Below are 22,703 nucleotides of genomic sequence, written 5' to 3'. Positions count from 1 at the left end.
ATATAAAATCTTAAATTGCCTTGAAAAAAAGCTTTTTAACTGCAGAATTATCCCAAATTGACTACTATATTTGATGGCAGGTCAAGGTCCTCCTCGTGTTAGTTTAGCTCCCAAATTGAAGTGTCTTATATCATACCTAGTTCTTACACTGAAATTAGCTAATACAAATTAAAAATCATCACAAAATAAAATTACAAGTCCAAAATAAAAATAAGCTAAACTAAATAAACATTTCAAAAATTTTTAATCAGAATCAGATTGTGGCTGATTCTACTCAATCATTGGGTGTTTTCCTTAACTCGTGTCTGGTGTAGTCGCACTTGCACCCGCAAAATTGGTCAGGGTGGTACAGCTTGGAGTGTAAATTTTGAATCCTTCTACAGATGGTTGTTCCGTTCGAAACATAACGTCGAAGTCCTCATTGTGAGTCGGTTCTTCTTCTTCTTCCTCGTCTTTTTCTTCTTCTTTCTTCTTTTATTCCTCGTGTCGGCTTGCCCGAAAAATTCCATAAGTGGGTATCGATTTGGTTGCGGCTTAGACGCTAGGATACAAACCTTTGGGCATAGTTAATGCCCAAAGGTGTCATTGATTGCATCCTCCAAATAACCCACTCCATGTCTGTTATGTCACCAGGCCCTTGGCTTGTTTGGCTTTTCTCATTCTTCTACTTTAAAAATTCTAAAGCATCAATTTTTTTTATTATGTCAGACATTCAAATCATGGTATACTTTCGATGGAGCTCGACCTACTGTTTAAATGGAGTTCCTGAGCAAGCTCTTAGTTAGCTTGATGAACTGCTTCATCGTTGACATCGACACTTTTGCTTTCCTACAAACACCAATAATGAGGTGTGGGAAAAATATCCCGACCATCTTGTCACTGATGTAATGAAGCATCGACTTGTAAATCCATGTGCCGATACAATCTTGTTGAAGCTGTAAAATATAGTAGAGTAACACAGCTCAAAAAGCACTAACATTAAAAACTTTAAGGACCAGTGAGATTCGCGTACAGATAAACTGCATCCACATCTTTACAGCCGAAAACATTATAGCTTAATTAAAGGACAATGGGACATTTGAGCTGGGTTAAGGTTTCCATATCGATTTTGCAAAAGTAATAAATATATAGTTCCTCCAGTGCATCTTTATCATAATATTGTGCTTTGTAAAATTGACAGCTATCCTTAGGCTTAATCGAGACTTCTTTTCCTTGAATCTTCACATGCATATAATTGACATTTGGCACCCTATATTTTCCTTATACTTTAGGGATGCATAAAATTCGTACACCACCAAGTCGGTCATCGACTCTTTTGGTATGAGGCAGAAGTTTATCCATCGGTTCCCACAGATAATATCCTAAATGTCGTCGTAAAGATCAAACGAGGGGTCAAACCCTTATTTTTGAATAAAAGTTTTGCTTTGAATATCCAAATAATTTTTTTCGACTTCTTGGCAATGGAATCAAGTGGAATCGAATTCCCTCGATTCCTGAAACTATGTAGTGCGACGTGCTTTTCTTAGGACCATTTTAATCAATATGTTCGAATAAAATCTAAACATTAAATGATAAATACAAATAAATAAATAAAATATGAAAAACATTTCAACAGGATTGTTGGACGGCTTAGTGGCTGTCAATGAGAAACAACAACAATAGTGTAATCGTGGAGAAGAGAACTCGTGAGGAACGGCTAAAATCTAAAGCAATGAAGGGTGATAAGTAATTAATTTTCATTTGGGGGCTCAAGGGATTGCTTAGAATGTGTTTAGGAGTAAAAATTAAGTTTAAAATTTGATTTTGGTATTTATAGGGTAATACAGGTCGCGTAGAAAATGGATCAAAAATTTTAAAACCTATATCGATGTCGCGACATAGTACTTCAAATACCCCAGGTTTTAGGTTCGAAGTTCCGTGTCGCGAGATAAGCCTAAATTTTTAAATTATTTTTGGTTCAAAATGTTGTGTCACGATAATTAGGTACAATAACGTGTCATGAGATAAAATTTGAAAAGTTTTTAGGTTCAAAATACAGTGTCGCAACATAGAAATGTGGTCTCGCGAGACTGCCCTAATTTTAAAAATCCTGTGACTTTTGAAGTTCAGTGTCGCAACATTGAGATTCGGTGTCGCAACAACGCCTTTATTTCCCCTTCTCGTATTTTGAGGCATGACGATCTGTTCATTTTACTCCTAATTCCAAATATGTCTCTAATAATCTCCCTCTAGTTGCCTAAGTCCTTAATCCTACACTAATTAAAACTTCTAACAAGTGGAAAAAATCTAATTTGAAAACAGTTTTCTTGAATAGCAAAAAATTAAAATTTTGAAAGCTGACCCGATTTATGATATTTATAGTAATAAACCTTAACCAAATTCATACTTGTGTTTTTGGCTTAGTGAATGTTTGTTGTTCTTGAATTTCAACCAAACAATCTTCTCCACTATTTTCATACCACGAACTACTTCGACTATGGGCTCAAACCAATTGAATCGAAACACAGAACTAATAAAAATTTTCTCTCCTTTTGGGATGAAAATGAAAATTCTCTCTTCTTACTAGAAACAGGTAGAATTGTTATTTCAGAAATATATATAATAGTTGAGAATAAATTCTCTTTATTTTTCGGTAGAATAACAACTTCTCAAAGTTGTGTTAATAACTCTACTAGTGCCATCTATTTATAGGAAGAGAATGTAGAACCCTTGTTGAGTTGTAGTGGTTTATTTCAAATAGAAAAACAATATCCTACTTAGAATATGACTAGGGTGGATAGCACACCCTATAATTCCTACTAGGGTTGCTACCCCTTTCATGTCCATGAAGGGTTTTTGCTCCTGGTAAAATTTCGAGAAAATGTATTCAATATTTCACAACTCAACATGTTCATTATAACCGAATGGTTTATTTTCATTTTCGAACTTCAAAATAGTCCAAAAACATAAATTCATTCTTCCAATTAGTTTTTAAGTAATCCATATAGGATCGCAAGTGGATCATTTCCATTTCCATTACTGGAAACTTATATTCATTTCCAAATGATTTCATTTCTCTATTTCGAAGAAAACCATAATCATTCCTGAATGTTTCTCATTTCTCTTTTCTTATTCATTCCATACATTTCTTTTCAAACAGCCAATACATTTATAGTTTCAACGAGGTGGCAGCGGGACCAATTGGAAATATGTAGTTGTAAATGAAAAAATATATAGTATTTTTCCTATGTCATTTATCACCTTTTTACTTAAATTCATTGTTAAAACTAAGTAATTATTTAATAAATTAATGAAATATGTGAAAATATGAAATTAGGACATAGAAATTATTAAAATGTGATTTTATGCTTTATTATATAGTTTTCATGCAATAAATGGCTTATTTTATATTAATTTGATTATATTATATTTTTTAATACATAAAGTGGGTCATGCATGATTAAATTAAATAATAAAATATAAAATTATATTTAATGATTCATTTTAAAATATTTCATTAATAATTTGGGTTTTAATTAATTAATTAAATTGGATAAATTTTATTATTTGGTCCTCTAACTTATTGATTTATTCTGGATAGGTCTGATAGTTTTGCTAAATTACAAAACCGTCCAAATTGGAGACCAAGTCAACCAAATATTCGGCTACACATGGCTGTCCATTTAAACCATTCTTTGGTTTAATTATACAAGGTCCTTGCAGTGTTGAAGAAATTAGAGATTTGCCCGAAGATTTACGATTGACCGACTCTCAGTCCTGAGTTGTGTAGCATCCAAAATTGCTTAAAAATCACGCAAAAATCAAGTCAAAATCCACTAGGCATGGCCGACCACAATTTGATGAGATTTTAAGAGGTTAACATCCACTATTTTTAGCAAACTATCCCCCTCTCCTCACCTATAAATAAGACCCTCTCATTCCTTCATTCATCATCCCTCAATTATGCCTCATTCATTCTCATCATTCATCATTCTCTCTTTTTTCCAAATTCTCTTAGCCTTTTCCATTCCCACACCTAGCATTATCTCTTCATAGAGATTTTAGCAATTAAGCCTCTTAAAGAATCCTTGGTTGGCCACCTTGGAGAGCCATCAGCAAAAAAGCAAAGGAACAAAGGAGCCTCGTCAGTCAAAGTCTTGGGTGACAGTCACTCTAAATTAGGTTTAATCTTCCTTTTCTTTTATTTAATATAAAAATTTTTGCTATCTGTTCTTTGTTCTTGTTTTCAACAATGTTAGCTTAATTTTATTTAAGCTAGGATGATTGCTTTGATTAAATAATATTTATTTGATTCATGCTTATAATGTTTGTGCCTCAATCAATCATGTTTTCAATTAAAATTAAGTTTGTATTTCATTCATACGTGATTGAAATGCACCTGAATTAGCTAAGCGATCCTGACCAGACGACGGCTAATGGACACATAATTGAAATGTGCATGCTCAATTTAGGTCTTGACCTAATTAAATTGGAGGTTGCATAACAACTCTGACCAAGCTCTGTTATTTGCATAGTTTTTAAATTTGTGTGATAAAATTGTTTCAAACCTGACACGTCCATGTTACCTCACATGAATGCTAAGAAACCCTTAGTAAATAAGGATCAGTAAAATGCATATTTACTAAGTAAAGGATTCCGAAAGGACCTAATGTGGTTTCCAAACTTATGAAAGATCGAGTTGCTATGGAATGTTTTTCCGAATGTTATTAAGCATGTTGATAATAAATTAGGTTTTATTAAAGTAATTGTCCTAGTTTATTTATATTATAATTGTTGCAAAATTGTGTTTAATTTTACTAAAATATATTTCATTCATATAGTTTGCATACTTAGGATAATTTGCATTAGGGATCATTGCATTTAGTTTAATATATTTTAATCACCACTTCTCAACTATATTGTGTTTTTATTTACCAAATTGTTAATATAATTTTACAAATTAAGTGACTTAGCACAAATACAATCCCTATGGAGACGATAACTCGATACTTACTTATTACTTGATAACGACTGTGTACACTTGCACAAACCTACGCGTTATAGTAGTTAAGGCTCAAATGAATGTTAGGATTAATAAGGAGGGTTTTGTCAGTTTGGAGTTAGGTTCCTGCTACATTGGTTACTTCCCCACTTTAGATTAGGATGGTTCTTCCACCAGGGGTTGTAAGTGCTTGAATATGGATTTCCATCCATATTGCCCAAATAATTTACTTTCTCCAACTGGGTTTTAAAGTATGGTGTATAGCTTTGAGCGAAATCATTCATAAACAGCTTAACAATGGTCTCTAGACGGTGTAATTTCTCTAAAATCTGTTGATACTTGTCCTCTTCCTTGACCACCTTAGTCGTTGATAGCTTCTGGATAAATTAAAAGTGCTCGTTAGGCTACATGTACGACTTCATCGCCATATCCTCGATCAATTGATAAGCTCACTCGTAAGTATTGTTCATGAAGGCTTTGACTGATGCACTATCTAAGCCGGCTTTTAAGCTCTCATCTAATCCATTATAGAAAATTTACAATTGTATCCAATCTCGCATACCGTGGTGTGGGCATTTCCTAAGGAACAACTTGAAGCATTTCCATACTTCGTTTAGAGTCTCACCTTCAAATTTCTTAAAGTTAGCAATGTCACGCCTTAATTGAATGGTTCCACCAATAGGGAAAATTCTGTGTAAGAATTTCCTCGCTAAGTCGTCCCACGTCATGATGGATACGAGCTCTTTTGAATCGAGTCATTCATAACCGTTGTCACAAAGCGAGAATGGAAACAACCAGTGAGGAATTGCGTCATCAACCACTCAATTATGTTCAAACGTGTCACATAGCTATAGGAATCTCTTTAAGTGTTGGTTCGAGGTTGTCTTAATCTTGAAATTGTTTGCATTAATTGCTGGCCTCTCGATACTACCTCAGACAACATCTAAAGTAGGTAACGCGTATTCAGTCAAGCTTTGCTCTGGTCGAGCCACCAGTGGTTCGTCAAACAAAGGATTCTCCCGAGGTAAGTCAGCTATCACAAGTTGATTATTTTGCATTTGTTGATTGGTTCGCCTCAAGATTCTCTCTAGTTTAGGATCTGGCTCGATTGGAATTGTTCCACTTCGAGTCATACATTGAAATCAAAGAGAATTTGAAATAAAATTAATAACTGAAAAATAAAATTAAGTAAAAAGAAAATAACTAAAAATAAAATTTGTATCTATAATTCTAAATATTCATATTTATCCTATTACAATGTAGAAAATTAAAATTTAAGTTTAATGTCAAAACCTCTCTGGCAATGGCGCCAACAACTTGACCGCCGCCAAACGTGTGAACGTCTGGACTGAAATTACTGCAATAAATAAATATATAATTAAACATCAATGTCTGCAAGTATACACGGGTCAAATTTTAATATAGTAAAGACTGCTACAACAAAACACTTCGTGAAGCATTACGAAGATCGTGCCGAAAGGAGGTTGAACTAAACTTAAATTAACTTTCTACAATAACAGGACTAAATAGTACTAATTTAAAATTATATTATGAAAAATCAAATTAAAATGGATTAATCAAATTAACCTAAAATTATCTAAAATAAAAATGACCAATTAACAATCGAAATTAAATTCAATAAAACAGGCAGAGGATTAACTCACTCTAGTGCTCCTAATTAACTTCAAAACTTGGCTTTTATCGAGTTAGTTATTAATTAATTAGTTATTACCTCTCGGCCTCACTTTCTTAACCGGGATAAATTATGATTTTCTCAGTAAACTTATCTTTCAATCTCGTTTATCTTATATTACTTCTTAGGGGTGTCACTTCCTAAGGTTTAAACGTACATAATTTAAACCAACTAACCCAGATTTAAACCCTAATTCATCCGTTAATTAGTCACATATTTTTTCATTAATCTCTCTAAGGAAATTAGCTACTCATGGATCTAGATGCAATAATCCCTAAACTCATATTTAACATACAAATCAGTAAATTAAATAAAATAAGAAAATAAATCTGTTTCGATATCGATTTGTGCGCGGAAGCAGAATTTCCTTTAACAGTTGCGAAGATCACTACAGTTGTAATTAGAATCCAAAAAGAAATAAATAAAAAACTATTAAATTAAAAGCCTACATTGAAATTGAATTCAAGTTAAACAACAAAAAACTGTTTAAAGGACTAATTTGAAATAAAATAAAAACTAAAATAAAACCCTAAAACTAACTAAGTGGCTCACTTGGCCAAGCCTTCTAAAATGAGGGTTTCTATTTGTAAAGTTTATGATCTAACCTAATTAGGTTTGCTAAACAGCCAAAAAAATCTTATTACAATTCATTGTGTATACTAAAATACCCATACTTAAAATCCCTAATCGTCGCCCGATTTCGCGACACAACAGGATTGGTGTCGCGACACTGCCTTCATTTTCTTGATATTTTGGCTTCAAAGTTTGGTGTTGCGACACCACTCTTTAGTGTCACGACGCTACAGTCGTCCTTCATCTTCTTAGTTTGAAAATAGTGTTCTACACAATAAATAGAGCCATTAATTCATCTCTAGGCCCGTAATGGCCCATTAGGTCATAACATAACTCAAAATTGCGTAAGAATGCTTTTTTTTTTTTTTGCATAATTTGAACTTATGATACTAAAAACAAAAAATGAAATAAAAACATATAAAAATACTAGAAAACAAGCTCGTTAAGTGTCGAAAAAACCTTAATTTGTCACAACAAATAGTGGCAGATCAACGACAAGAAAGATTCTTGTAATGGAAGTGTTTGATCACCCACTATTAGTAAATCCACAGAAAATGAAAGTACGAAAAGAAAATAACTAAAACTAAAGAACAAAATTTATAAAGATAAAATTTACTAAGAACAGAAACTGAAATGACAAAGTTTAAAGAAAATTATAAGAACCTAATCATCTACTATAGATCATCAAAAGCCTTCTTTAATTGAGTTTTTTAATTACATTTATATAACTAATGATGTTTTACTTAATCGGGTTGACTCTGCCCTAAATTCCTAGTTAAAGTTTAATTGTGGGAACGAAAACACCTTTGCAGATTTTAAGTCCGTTAAACATTAATGTCGTGACATCACAGGTCTAATGTCGCAACTTTGTAACCAAGTTGCTTGAGTCTTTGGAGAAAGGCTTGGTTGTCGCGACTTTGCTACAGCATTATCATCAACTTCCATCTTTGGTTACTATCTAGAATGTCGGGACTTATGGCTTCCAATGTCGCGACCTTGGCCATAGCCTACTTGCCTTGTCGATGTTGCTTCAAAAATTCTTTTAAGTGTTTGGGCAACTTCAATATCGCAATTTTATGGTTTCCATGTCTCGACATTCTAGGCAGTCCACTAACTCCTTTGCTTATTAGTTCAAGTCATTTCCTGTACCACTACATCAACTCATTAGACTTCATTAGGCTTAAGTTGGCCTAATTGGTAAATAAACATCATAAAAGGCTTATTTTATTCAATTAAAGATAACAAACATATAAATCATAAAACTACTAAAATAACATAAAAATGTTCAATTACAAGCTCCTTAAGTATTGAAAAGAACCTAGATTTCCATATTAAATTATGGAAGATCACATACCCATATAATCTATTAGGATGTTTCTATGTATATCTGTGTCATCTATTATCACCACAATAACTCCAATGGCTCGTCAAATCTTCATTCACCGAACTCAACTGCTCGTCATGGTCGTATTGGTCATCCAGCCACCTATACACATTGTTATTAAACATGATTAAGCTAAATCTTCAACAAGAAAAATTAAAATAAAAACATAGAAATAGAACACTATACAAAAAATAAAAAGCACTATCTAATTTCCTTTTCTTTCAACTAATATTGCCTCAAAAGCAATGGACTTGACTACATATTTGCATCATTACAATCCTTGACAATGGCATCAACAACTTGACTATGCCTCAAAATGCATACGCCAAGGCAAGAGAACAACACAAAACTATTAGAAATAAAGCAACTTGACTACAAGTGTGACAGGTTAGTTGTAATATTTATAAGTATTAAATGGAACACTTCGAGTATTCTAAGGATCGAACCCAAGGGATTGCCTAATTGGTGAATGTGTTTTGTCAAATTAATTATAATCTAGCAATTACTAATCTAATCAACTTGGAAATTATCAGTGCAAAATCACATTTAAATTGTTTATAAACTAAATTTAAACTAAACAAACTAAGCTAAAGTTTCTTTCTATTATTTTAGACAATGCAAATGATATAAAGATGGTCAATTGATTAGTCGATTTCTAGTTAAACTAATAACCTATCCCAATTATATTGTTTGTTAAGAATCTCCTCTCAATCTCATCCTAATTTGGAATTACCAACTAATGTCTTCTCATGATCTCACTTAGACAAGTAGTTCTCCTCTCGGTCTCACTACCCGGTACAATTATAAACTCTCCTTCCAGTCTTGTTTACCTAGATTTTCCACTAAAGGCGTCAATTTTAGTGTATTAAGCATTTCAATATAATCGAACAATCAATTAATCAAGAATAAAAATTAACTTAAACTAACAAATTACTAATCAACCAACCATCAATTGATTTGTCACATAATCAAACTTAAATTTCAAACAAGCATTTTATCAAACACATGGTAGGCATAAAATAAAAGTAAAAGGTTTAAAAAAAGGTTCATTTAATTTATGGAAATCTAATTAAGCCCAAGAGTTTGATCATCTCTCTTTTGCATAGTCTTCAATAGGAAAAGAAGAAATAGAAAACAACAAAAATTAAAGTCTATTCTAAAAAGAAAAAGAAAACCTAATTTAAAAATAAGAAAAAAAAAGAAAGAAAAAGAAAAGAAAAGAAACCTAATCTAAAAATATGGAAAGTAAAGAAAAATTTTCAACCACCAAAAAATCTACTCTCAAAATCTTATAAAGTAGTATTTATAGTCTATTAACATTTAACCTGACATTGACAATTATGACCTTAAATGAAAAGTGACTTAAGTTTGTTTGGACACAAAATTGCTTTTGCAATTTTTTTGATCTGTCAAACTTTAGTGTCACGACGCCCAAGTTTTGGTGACATGACATCTATGGTAATAGACATAGTCTTGGCTTGGGAATTCTCAATGTCACGACGAAGCCTAGCTAGTGTCGTGACACCCTCAATAGTGGCCTTGTCTCTTTCACTTCAACCATCAATAGTGGAGTCACGACCTCGAGCTCAGTATCGCGACATAACACCTCTAGAATCAAGACATCTTCGTTAGACTACTTTAGGTTGGTTTCTCATTGAAGTCTTGCACCCCTGAGGTGATAGAGGCTCAGTGTGACGACATCCACATTAGATGCAATTTTCCTCAAGGCTTGGTTGTCATTGTCTCCCTACACAAGCTCAAATTAATCATTAAACTCTCGATGACATAGTTTTGCCAGTTTAGATCTCAAAAGAGGTAAAAAGTTATCATTAACATTAAACTAAGAATCGATAAAAAGCATTAAAAATACTCGTAAACTACTTGAAAACAAGCTCATTAAGTACTCGAGTGAACCCAATTTGACATATCAAATTACGATAGATTATCATTCAAACTTCCATGTTTAAAAAAATTAACGGTTTAGCTAATATTTCCATTTAAAAAACAACAATTTAACTCTTTTTGAAAGGTTAACGGTCAAATGATATTTTTTAAAAAAGGTTGAGTGTCAAATTAAGCTAAAAAAAAAGAATAAGGGCTAAATTGACAAAAAAACTGCAAACGTTGAGGGCTAAATTTGATATTATGCTTTCTTAAAGCTTTGAATTTATAATTTTACATTTTAATTAGGGATAAATCTCAAAATTATACATTAACTTTGAGACTTATTCCTTTTAATTATTGTTTCATTTTTTTAGTTTTAACAATTTTTTTGAATAATCAATTTGTATTTTTTTTTCTCATACCATTCGTACAAATTATAAAAAAAGTATTTAATATATTTTAATTAATATACACAATCCATATGTATAAAATATGAGTAAAAAACTAATATAAATTATTATAGAAAAGAAAGTTAAAAATACTTATTAAATGAGACATTGATCGGATTTGTAATATTTGGTTTGAATAATGATGTGACATTCATCAAACATGTAATAATGTATGGTGGATCCAGCATAGACAATGGAAATCCATTAACATATGGGAAATGCATAAAAATGAATGATCTCTGTCAAACCAATTAAAAGCAATTATTGGAGTGGGCAAAATCTACACACAATGAGGCATGAAAAAGATGAGTATGTCAATCTTAACATTCAAAAGCTTTGTATATTATTATACTTTTGGGGGTTGAGTGGGGGAATGGGACGAACAGGATCCACCATCTCACCCCTTCCTTTTTGGCTCTTTTGATAAAGCATCAAACTTGGACCCATCATCAATATTTCACCAATCATATCCTAATGTCTCAAAATGTCGGTTCTGCCCCAAAACGTCGGTGAAATGACATGGCATAACATAACATGTCTTGAGTGTTAATTCATCTTTAACTTATATGATTAATATAAAAGTATTTTTTTAAATAAAACCTTAATTAATTCGGTGAGTCACCCACCTTTTACAAGTTTCCATCTTAGAGATCTAAATTTTATAAAATAAACATGGGCGTTATATGGTAAGTTGATTTTGATCATTGCTGTTTTGAAATTTACTATAAATTATAATGTTATTTGTTATTTTCCACCTATTATTTTTATTACCACGTCAGAATTTCTCTAAGAAAAAGCTAAACGGTTTAACATTGGGATAACCCATTCAGCCAAACTCTAAGCCAAGTCAAAACAAAGCATTGTTGGATTGCAAAGTGAGAAAAAAATTACAGAACGAGTGAGACTTGGTTCCGATGGATAGAAATTCTCGACAACGGATAGGAGATTATAGAGATTGAAGGGAAAATCTAGGGCGATGAATGATAATTTTTTATTTAAGTTGATATAAAATGCCAAAAAAATATATTTTGTTTGAAAATCTTTTGAAGGGGTGTGTATGCTGCCACCAAAATTAGTGAAATATGTTTGAAAAAAAAGTAAAAATTTTGTTGAAATTGATTTTTTATGGGATTTTAAAAAGGATACACCACTAGGGTTCTTTTTAATTTTAATGTGAAATTGTTTGTTTTGAAACTTCTTTGCTATTCGTGTTGTGATTATAATGGTGTTTGAGAACCCCGTTTAAAGGACATGTATATGGTTAATTTGGGTATTCCTGTGTTAGTTCTTCTTCTGATTGTAGGTGGTTTACGACACAAGTGTGAAATGAGCTATCCATTTAGAGTAGTTGTTGTGTTAATTTTGTGTATATATGCTGTGGAAAGTGACATTGCTGTTGTGACTTTTTTTTTGTCCATATTTGACTTATAATTGCTACCTTTTGATTTAATTTTTTCCAAAATTTAGGGTTCTTTTTCATTTATAAATAAAAGCATGTAGTGACTAAAAGGACAAGTGTTTAGTTGTGTGTATAATAATGAATTAAAATTTTATTATTAGATGGAAAATCAAAATTTTATAACAAATTTCATGTTAATTTTTTTATTCATTTTAACAAGAGTGACTAAAATGAGCATTATTATGAAGCGTTGATGTTTTTCTGAAAATTTTTTTAAAATATTTAAAGTAAAAATTTCTATAAATTAAATCATCATCTATATAATTTAATTTAATTAAATCATATCATTATTAAAACATTTATTAGCAATTAATTATTAAAAAATTCACTGTAGACATCAAGTCATCTATATAATACTTTTATAATCACATCAATGTGTATATGCATTCAATTATTGGTAACAAATCACTCAAATTTAAACTTTAACACATTTTAATTTAATTTGTAAACCTCTAGTTTTACCATTTCAATTAATGATTTTTACATTTTTTTATGCTATAACTTAATATACTTTTATTTGCATTCTTCAAATATATATATACACATTCATATTCATGATCACCTTTCAAATATATATATATATCCTTTTAATTGGCAAAACTGCTAGATATATTATTAGTAAATGGTCAAATAAATGCAGAGCACGGCATAAAGTAATATATCAAATAACATCATTTTGACTCAAAAATGTATTTGGATCTGATCTAAAGAAGAAATTTTAATCTCTTAACTATTACATGTGTGTTGAAGCAGACAAAAGAAATTAACTATATTTTTGTGTTTCTCTGAACTGGCATGTTGTTCATTTTGGCATCCATTTCATTGCCAGATATGTATATGATGGCATCCTTCAATTTTTCCCACAATCTAACCTTATTGTCACATAGTTTCTGGCTTTACATTAGCCATCAGCTATGTCTCCATGTGAACTAAAGCTTAAGTTGTAATGGAAAAGAGAAGTATCTTAGATGTTGGTTTGGTTGGAAAAAAACCGAGGTTTGAGTTTTCTTAGGACCTGTATTCACACAAATTCAAGGAGTCAAGCTTTCATCATCTGAACTTCCATCTTGTCTCACATTGTACCTGCTAAGAACTGGCAGTGAAGCCGTCGCAGATATCCGAAAGGATCTAGCAGCACCCACCATTGTTCTATCCTGCAATAGCCCCACTTCTTTGCAGACATGATCCAATATTGACAGGAAATCCCTCACAATCATGAAGATTCTTAAAGGATGAGCTTCTTCCTTTGTTGCATTCCCATGAAAATATTCAGTAACTTCTTTCACAAGCAATAAAGCTTTTCTTTCATCATCCTTTATCTTAGCAATCTCCTCTTCAGCATCTCTTAGAAACATTTTCATGGAGTTGAAGAAATTCCCGGATGTATCTGGCTTCTCATATTGTAGAACTGATCTGACCTTCTCGAGCCCTGTTTCAAGCTTTGACACATAACTGCTTAAGACATCCGAGTCCATTCCAGCTGCCTTCTTGACATTGCTGAGGTCTCTGCTCAGCCCAGCCACAACCTGCAATCCTTGTTTCCTGAAATCCTCCTCCTTAAAGTTGGAGGCCATTTTATTTTCATGATTCCCATCGGTAGAGTTAGTACCAGCACCTTCGGATCTAATGATCTCTTGAACCACAAAGTGTAGCAGTGTAGTTTTCCCATCAGTTCCCTTTATATCAACAAGTTTCAAAAGGGTGTCAAGCTTAAAAGCTTTAGCATCACCACGGTTGGTGCCAACATTCATCCGGTTTCCTGTCCTAAGAACAGCTTCAAGGAGTTTGAGGAATAACCTGCTGTTCTTCAATTCGTCACTCGCTTCCTGCAAGTACATTACAGAGAAATGAACTCATAGGAGGTTTTAACAAAGAATTTTTCAGAATTTTTATGGTGAAAGCATTGAATCTCATGAATACTAATAATACCTCGAGGGTTTGAAAAGACTTCCTCAAATATTGTACTTCAGTATCAAAGTTGGCTCTATACAGCATGGTTTCAACTCTTTTGAAGGCAAAGGGGATATCAAGCACTGTCCTCAGAAATCTTTCTGCAGAGCCTAGTTTCGATACGTCCCCGCTGTACTCTCGAAGTTTTATTTCTTCCTCCTTTGTGGGAGCCATCTTTACCAAAGTCTCGAAAAGCTCAGCACCTAAGCTTTCCGGGTTACCTGTTTAAGCAAAACAAAATAACATGTGAAAGTGAAGTGAAGTTCAATATTTAAGTAGAAGATTATCGGCAAATTGAAGCCCATAATCAGCATCTCGAAGAAGCTTTTCATCATGTTTCTTGATCAATATATCTACATGTGCATCGTAATTAGTTATGAGTTATGCTTTACGGCTTATATGATCCTTTAGCTATGATAGCTTTAAGCATGAACAAGCGGCCAATTGCTGTGTTTTAAGAACAAATGATAGAAAATAGAAAAGAATGATAGTCATGACATACCATCCAAAAGAGCTTCTGACACTTCATCTCTTGTTACATTCAGTGCTCTCAACAGTATGGCAATGTTCTGTGACTTCTTTGGATCCAAAACTCTGTTTTCCTGTTTAACAGGAGGCAGAACTGATCTTCTAATAGGTTCTTTTGGTGGTGCTGCTGTAGTTGAATTGCAGCCAAATAGAGTCTCCATCATGTCCTCATTCAATCTGTAAACAAGCAAACAAAAAATAAATGAAAGTTTTCCCAGATTGTACTTGAAACGTAATCTACACTCATAAAATGTACAAGTTTTATAACTTACTGAAATGAGTTTGATTTTATCTGGTCCCACACTGTAGCTCTCTCCGAGGTTGCTCGTACTTTGTCCCAGTGCAAAGGCTTCAACTTGGGTTTTGCACTATCCATGTCATCCCCGTCTGTCTTCTCTGAAGAACTGACACCTTTGTAACCAACCACCTCTTCCATGGACTTTCTAGCCCCACTCACTGCACTGTTTTTGGGACTTGGGGTCCGAGATTCATGCTTGTTCAACAGTTGGGAAGGTTTTGGAGTCACATTGGTCTTCAAATTCCTTACTGACCTGGGTATTGACAGTTTTACGGCTGCTGGTGGCGGCATAGGGGGTGGTGGCGGTGGCGGAGGTGGAACAGGAACTTTTGTCCTTTGTGGGGATGAATTGTTGCTAATTGATCGAAGTAGCGCCATATTTGGAGGTGGAGGAGGGGAGGAGAATTTTGGCCTTTTTGCGTGGGTAAATTCCTGAGTCTCATGCGGCTCCGGTACTAGACCTTGTGGCTGTTGAAGGGGTAGCGATGGTGGCGACGGAGGATGTGGAGAAGGCGGCTGCTGCTGTTGCTGCTTTATTGAAGGTATAATAACATGCTTCATTTCCGGCGAAGAAGCTAAAATCCTTGTTTTGGGAGAAGTTCTTTTAGAACAAGGAACAGAATTTGTTTTCCCATTCATTTCATTCCTCGACTGAGTCACCAAATTGCCATTAACCCGACGCGAAACCGGAGTATAATAGCTTTCTTCATTGCTGATCGTTGAGCCCTGAGGGGTATAAAAAGCCGTCCCCTGAGACTCTTCATCTGAAGAAGACGAAGATGGAGATGGCATTGCCGTCGGTGAATTCTCAAGTCCTAGAGGTTTAGCCAATGGAGGCAATGGCTGCAATTCGGGGCTCGGCCTATATCGATCCGACCTCCTCACTGAATTCAACTTACCATAAGGCGAACCATTAGCTCCACCATTCACTTCACCCACCGATCTCCTGCTGGGCTCCACGGTTCCAATGTAAAGAAAGCTGGAGGGTGGAACCCTAGAGTCTTCTTGCGACCTATCGGAGTTCCCTCCAACAAGCCTCTTTCGCGTTTCCCCAGGGTGTTTAGCGACCCGGTGACGGTACAAAAAGAAAGCAAGCCCCGATAACATTCCCAAAGTGACAATCCCAACAGAGATGGCAATTGCAACCTTTTTAGCTGGTTTGGCAGGTTGGGTTGCAGTTGGGATTGACATCGAGCCATTAGTAGGCGCAGATGGTGCGGTAGGCTGTTGATTCTGATCTGCGGTCTGCCCTGGTCCTGAAGGAACTTCAGGGAAGAATGGCTGACTTGGGTCTGGATAAACAGGACTATCTGGAGCCGGCGGAGACGGTGACGGTAAAAAAGTGTCAGCGCCTGGAGGCGGAGATGAACCAACCGAAAACAACGGTTGGTGTAGAATTCTTCTATGAAAAATGATAAAATCTTGAATTACAGAAGAAGAAGATGACAAGAACAATGAAAGCAAGAAGAAAAAGAAGGTGAAATGTGGATGAGATCTCAATCTCATTGTGAAAATTTCAGGGTCGAAGATTCATCTCTGAAGGGGGGAAAGAAAGGACTTTGTTTCCCTAACTGTTGGACCCTTTAGCCAAAAATGCATAACACAGCAAACTAAAAGGAGGAAAATTATACTAAAAATATGACTACTGCTGTTTTAGACTGCGGGGGAAGCTTCTTTTTGCCGCTAGATTTGGATGCTACATGAGATCGTCTATAGCCGCATCTTTTCTTTTCTTTTTAATTAATTATTTGGACTGTATTGGAATGACACCTGCTATTTTAGAGGAATAGCAAATCAACTGTGGTAATCGGGGGCTGTTTTCCAGATAAATGGACGATTATGCCCCTATAAATGGTAGGAATTAAAGGACCACGTTTATGTCCTTTTCTGTCCGATTATTTTATGGAATTGTTTCTTCTTTTGTCGTGACCCAGATATATATGCCCACATATTTCATTAATTTATTATCTCTTTTTGCCCTCTTTACTGTGAATCGATAAAAATCACGGTTCAACTATGAACTGTCGACTGAAAAAATTGTTAACATGAGCCGAACCGGACAAATGCCCACCTAAATGTCTCAGTTTTCTACTGGTTTTTTACCTAAATAATATAAAAAAAATATCAAAACGGTATGTTGCAACAATTATGTACCAAAATAATACATTTAGATGGGTAGAGCATGGTGTATAGACAGCATCACCCTCATTCTGACACAATACAATTAAAAAATAATAATAATATTTTAGTAGTGGTGTCAAAGGGATATGCGGCACCACTTTTCCTTTCTGGTATATACGGGTACAAAAATATGAAGGGGGCGTGGTTCCTATTTGATAGATGGCACCAGCGACCCCTATCTGATAGGCGGCATTGGTTGTGCCTATCTGATAGGCGGCACTGGTGGTGTCTATTTGATAGGCGGCACACCCAATATATTCCCCCCCATTCCCTCATCCGGCTCGTATCAGTTTAAAAAAAAATAGCAGAACAAGAGAGGGAGAAGAGAAGAAAGAAAGAAAAGAGAAAAAAAATGTATTATTATTTTTATTGTTATTTTCAAATATAATATATTATGATAATAAAAAATTATTTTGTTAGTATTATATAGTTTGTTTAGTGTTATTTTCATGTTTTGTTTTAAAGTTATTTTGTTTATTGTGATTTGTTAGTAAGTTTTGTGTTTAGATTATTGAGAATGCTATGTTGTAAAATTTTTTAATATATTTGGAAGTTTAACTATTATAAAGTAATTGTTAGTTAGTGATAACAACAGAAAAGAATAGATAAATACTGAAAATATTTTTGTCATAGATATTGTTAGAAATGACAATAAATTTGAAATTGTTAGAAATTAACTCTTTTCATTCATTAAATTTTTTATGTAAGTATTTTTATGTTGTTCGAAATTGTTTTGAGAATTTTTGTTTATTTTTTAACAGATTGAGTATTGAAGATGGTTAATCTATTTTTCGTATGCGTTTATTTCGATGGAATCAACTTGACAACAACTGTTGGATGTATATTTAAATGTTGGCAACAAATAGCAATGAGATTTAATAAAAATGTCTCGTTCAATGATATGAAGGAAATGATTAGCACAAAAATTGTTAGACGTTGTAGGAGAAGGATCTCGAAACATTTCTACAAGTTTCCAGTTTCGACAGATCCTATCAAATTCACCGAAATGGAACTTGTATACAATGAAGACGTGCAGACAATAATCGCTCTTTATTGTGGTAATCGGAGTGACCAAAATGCACTGATTCACTTATTTCCTGAGTTAGCATATGGTGAAGAACATGGAGCTCAAGAACCGTGCATGGTGGCTCCAATATCATACATTGTTAGTGAATCGATAATACGCTGGATCGATATTGATCTTAATGTTGCAGCCAATATTGATGTGGTTGGTGATGATGGATACGATAGTAGTGATCCTTGTGATCAAGAGGTCGATAGTGATAGTGATTCCAATGTGGACGAGGTCCCCGATGATATTGACTACGAAGACATGAATGACAATGGAAACATTAACGCGTTTTCACTCGAGAACCAGATTCGACGTATTGTGATATACAATAATCCTGAACCACACATGTTGCTCATAAACCCCGAAGCAACGCACGTAACCGAGTTCCTAGAGTACCCTGAAATACTACCTGCTCATCGGCTGGCCGTAAATTCTGATTTTGAGGAGTTGTTCGTAGGCTAGAGATTCAAAAGTAAGGAAGAGTGCGTATTTGCTATTAAGCGGTATAGCATGAATATATCAGTGAACTACAAAGTCACAGTGTCTAAATCAACATATATATTAGGGAGTGTTGGAAGTCGGTGGAAGGTTGTAATTGGCGGGTACGATCTACATTTATTCAAAATTCGCAGATGTGGGAGAAACGAAAATTTGTTGGGCCTCACACATGCACATCAACACGTATGACAAAAGATCATCGAAAACTTGATTCCAAAACTATTTGCACGTGTATCATGCCAATGGTGAAGGACATACCGACCATTAAAATTTCGGTACTGATTGTCAAAATGCAGGCACGATTCCAGTATCGAGTATCATACCGAAAGGCATGGATAGCTAAACAGATGACAATGGAGCAATTGTACGGGGATTTCGATGCGTCGTATAATGAGTTATAAGGATGGATAACTGCTACAGCAATTGTTGAAAACACGATATCTTCCAATTTCATTTGCCTTCTCGACTAAATTCTATAGGTTGGCTACCTTGATACCAAGAATGGGTTAGCAACAAGTTAACCAGATAGAGGCGGGACACGTGTTTGTCGAAGATGTCAAGGATGTAATGGTTGTAAATCATCAGATGGTGAGGTCGATGAATGTAGAAGTATATTCACGACGTCTTGAAACGTTTCGAGTTACGGAGACCATCAGTCGTCGACTCGGTATACCACCTAGGTCCTATAGAGTTGATCTCTGAAACAGATGGTGCGATTGTAGGAGGTTCTAAACACTTCATTGTCCATGTACGAATGTCATGGCAACATGTGCTAAAGTCTCGCTCAATGTTGAACAATTTGTAAATGATGTATACACACTCGAGCGTACGTTGCATGTCTGGGAGAATGAGTTCCCCGTCCTACCTGACCTATCTACGTCAGAGGTGCCTCCGATGACTTTTGAGCTTGTCTCAGACAAAAGGGTTGCGTAGGAATCCGAAAGGCCGCCCGCAATCATCCAAAATTCATAATGAAATGGACATTAAGGAGAAATCCGACGGTAAGTGTTGTGGATTATGCAGATTAGCTGATCAAAATCAGAGCAAATTCCTGCAGCGAAACTACCATGTTAGACAATCGTCACGATCGGGTAGGAATTGAGCTTATGTACTCCAATCTACCTAATTAATATTACAAAATTTATTCCAACTTTTAATGTTGTAATGTATTTAATTTATATAATAAAATTTATATTACAAAGTTTGTTACAAGTTTTAGTGTTTTAATGTTGTAATGTTGCAATTAATCTAATTTATGACCACAAAGTTTGTTCCAAGTTTTGATGTTGTAATTAATATAATTAAATAAATACAAAGGTTGTTTTTTTTATTTATATTTTTTAGAATAAAAAAGTACAAATTTTGTAATATTTAAATTGTAAGAAACCCCTAAAATTGATGGTTTGATAGTGTGGTCCTAGGGTTATATTTCTGCGAGGGTATATGTTTACGTTGTGGGTGATTGCAGCGCTCAACATCCTCTTTAGTCGCAGGTAGGGGTGTGCGAAACATGGAAGAAAAATCATATGCCCTAAACGCCGTCGATGAACTTGAGCCGGAAGGAGTGTCATATTACGGTGGATACGACCCAGGAGGAGTGAAGTACTATAGTGGATACGGGCCGAGAGGAGTGCTATACTGCGGTGGATACGACCTAAAGATATCAAACCCAGAATGATATACGTGTCCTGATGAGCTCGGTAAATAGTCATTGACCCGCAACTCTAGATGATAAGAACTATTAGGCTAATGTGTATGCGATCGCTCGAGCTCGGGATCCGGCTGTAGCTAGAGCTCGGGCTTGGGCTCGGCCTCTATATTAGGCACTAGCTTGTATGCCCTAAGTCGATGCATGTGCGGGGGGACTATAGTCGACTGCCTACCAAGTAAATATGGTTTTCCCGTACTAAAGTACCATTGTATGTACTCTAACGATAGTTGCAAATCGGAAGAAATATCCATCTGAGGTCTTCACGTCATTCGATTATCCCATACTGCAATATATTATTGGTGCACAACCCCCCCAATTATTTCTATATTTTCCTCTCTTGTTGATCAAGTGAATCTTTTTCAACTGTATTGGCAGATCTGGGATATACTGGATGCAACCAAACTACCGGAGTACTCGATCCTCGTTATACCAATTGACTGTCTAAAAATTAATAATTGGTGCGTTAATGCACCACAGGTAAGAATGAACGTGGGCAGATGAGAGTATAACATCTGCAATTTTTGGTCTTCGATACGGCATCCAGATAAACTGTACGATTAATAACATGGTTAAAATTTAACACGGTTCGAGTAATATATACAAAGTAATTACATGTCACGAAAATTGGAATAGCTTACCCCTTTCCCGACATGTTGTTCAATCATCATATGATATATCGGGACAGTGTACGACCTCCCGATACCCGGATAAAAACTCCATCTAAAAAAAATACAAGTAAATATAGTATCGTTAGAATAGTACCATTATTAAAAAAGTCAATTAATAACAAGTTAAATTTTATTAGTTGTTCATTAGTGGAAATACGTATGGTTGGTGCCTAACCGATGCCAAGAATGACATCCGATAAAGAGCCCATGACTATAGCAATACAAGGCATCTGCCTATGTCTATGGTATCAGGATTTGTCGTCCAACAAATCTCACGATACAACATAGATAGAACTGTGAAACCCCAACTATACGAGCGAACATTCTGCAAATCAACTAATAGAGGTAAATACATCAAATGAAGCCTATTGTTGTTTGCATCGGACATCAGTACGCCCCCTATAATATGCATAATATACGCTCGAACTGCGCACATCACCTCATGCTCAGTGGCATTAATTGAAAAATGTTCAAAATTTACTTTCAGCCATGAAAATTTCAAACTCGCAAAATTGGACTTAGCATCGGCGGGCAAGACTTTCAATAGGTTATAACAAAGGGCAGCCGGCTCAACTATCGCACTTACGCTCGTTACGACACTCCCGTCGATTGGGAGCCTAAGTTGCAATGCAACATCCTCGAGAGTGATAGTACACTCCCCACACAGCAAATGAAAAGTGTGGGTCTTCAGGCACCAACGCTCGACCAATAAAGATATTAAATCATATCGCAAATCAAAAGTCCAGATCAATGCTACTAACCCGAATCCAGCTAACTCTAAGTATGACATCAGTCGTTCATCCGGGGAATATCCTAAACCATTCACTCGACCCCTTAATGCGCGGTACGAGCCCTAATAGTGTTAAATTACAGAAAATAGTTATAATAACATAATTTATTTCCGTAAATTACATAGATCTTTTTTAAGGGAACTCGTGATTAACAAATAACAATATATTATCATATTATTAATTGTGTTTGATATGTGACAATCGTTCTTAATCAATGGAGTCATTGCGATATCTGCAATTTCAAAACAAATTTCGGTTATTAATTTCAATGCTTGATGGATTTTAAATATTTATCAAAATACCTAAATTTTATATATTGCTTTTAATTACAAAAAAAATTACAAACAGTTTTTTTCACATCATATTTTTTGCTATACTACATTAACAAAATAAATATATCTTATAAATTCTAACTCAATGGTCCTATTCACAAATTCCATTTCAATGGTTTAACCTTTTACCTACATAGAAAACAAAAATTTTATATTAAAATACTAAAAATAACACCCCAATAAAAAAGTATAACAAAAACATAACATAAACGATACATAATAAATACAAATATTTTTATTATTATTTTAAA

General features: G+C 34.4%; 1 protein-coding gene across 1 annotated transcript; it reads right to left on the bottom strand.

The window, feature by feature from the left end:
* Positions 1 to 13,072: 13,072 nt before the first annotated feature.
* On the bottom strand, positions 13,073 to 16,949 carry LOC107913280 (formin-like protein 6). The gene is made up of 4 exons (XM_016841821.2): positions 15,174 to 16,949; positions 14,876 to 15,078; positions 14,353 to 14,594; positions 13,073 to 14,249 (listed from the first exon to the last, which is right to left on the bottom strand). Exons 1-4 carry the CDS (start codon positions 16,703 to 16,705, stop codon positions 13,455 to 13,457), a joined length of 2,772 nt encoding a protein of 923 aa, XP_016697310.2. The 5' UTR covers positions 16,706 to 16,949; the 3' UTR covers positions 13,073 to 13,454.
* Positions 16,950 to 22,703: the final 5,754 nt, after the last annotated feature.

This window comes from Gossypium hirsutum, chromosome D11 (genome assembly GCF_007990345.1).
Source record: "Gossypium hirsutum isolate 1008001.06 chromosome D11, Gossypium_hirsutum_v2.1, whole genome shotgun sequence".
Taxonomy (NCBI): domain Eukaryota; kingdom Viridiplantae; phylum Streptophyta; class Magnoliopsida; order Malvales; family Malvaceae; genus Gossypium; species Gossypium hirsutum.
Note: the sequence above shows the minus strand (reverse complement) of the source record. Positions and strands in the feature narration are given on the sequence as shown.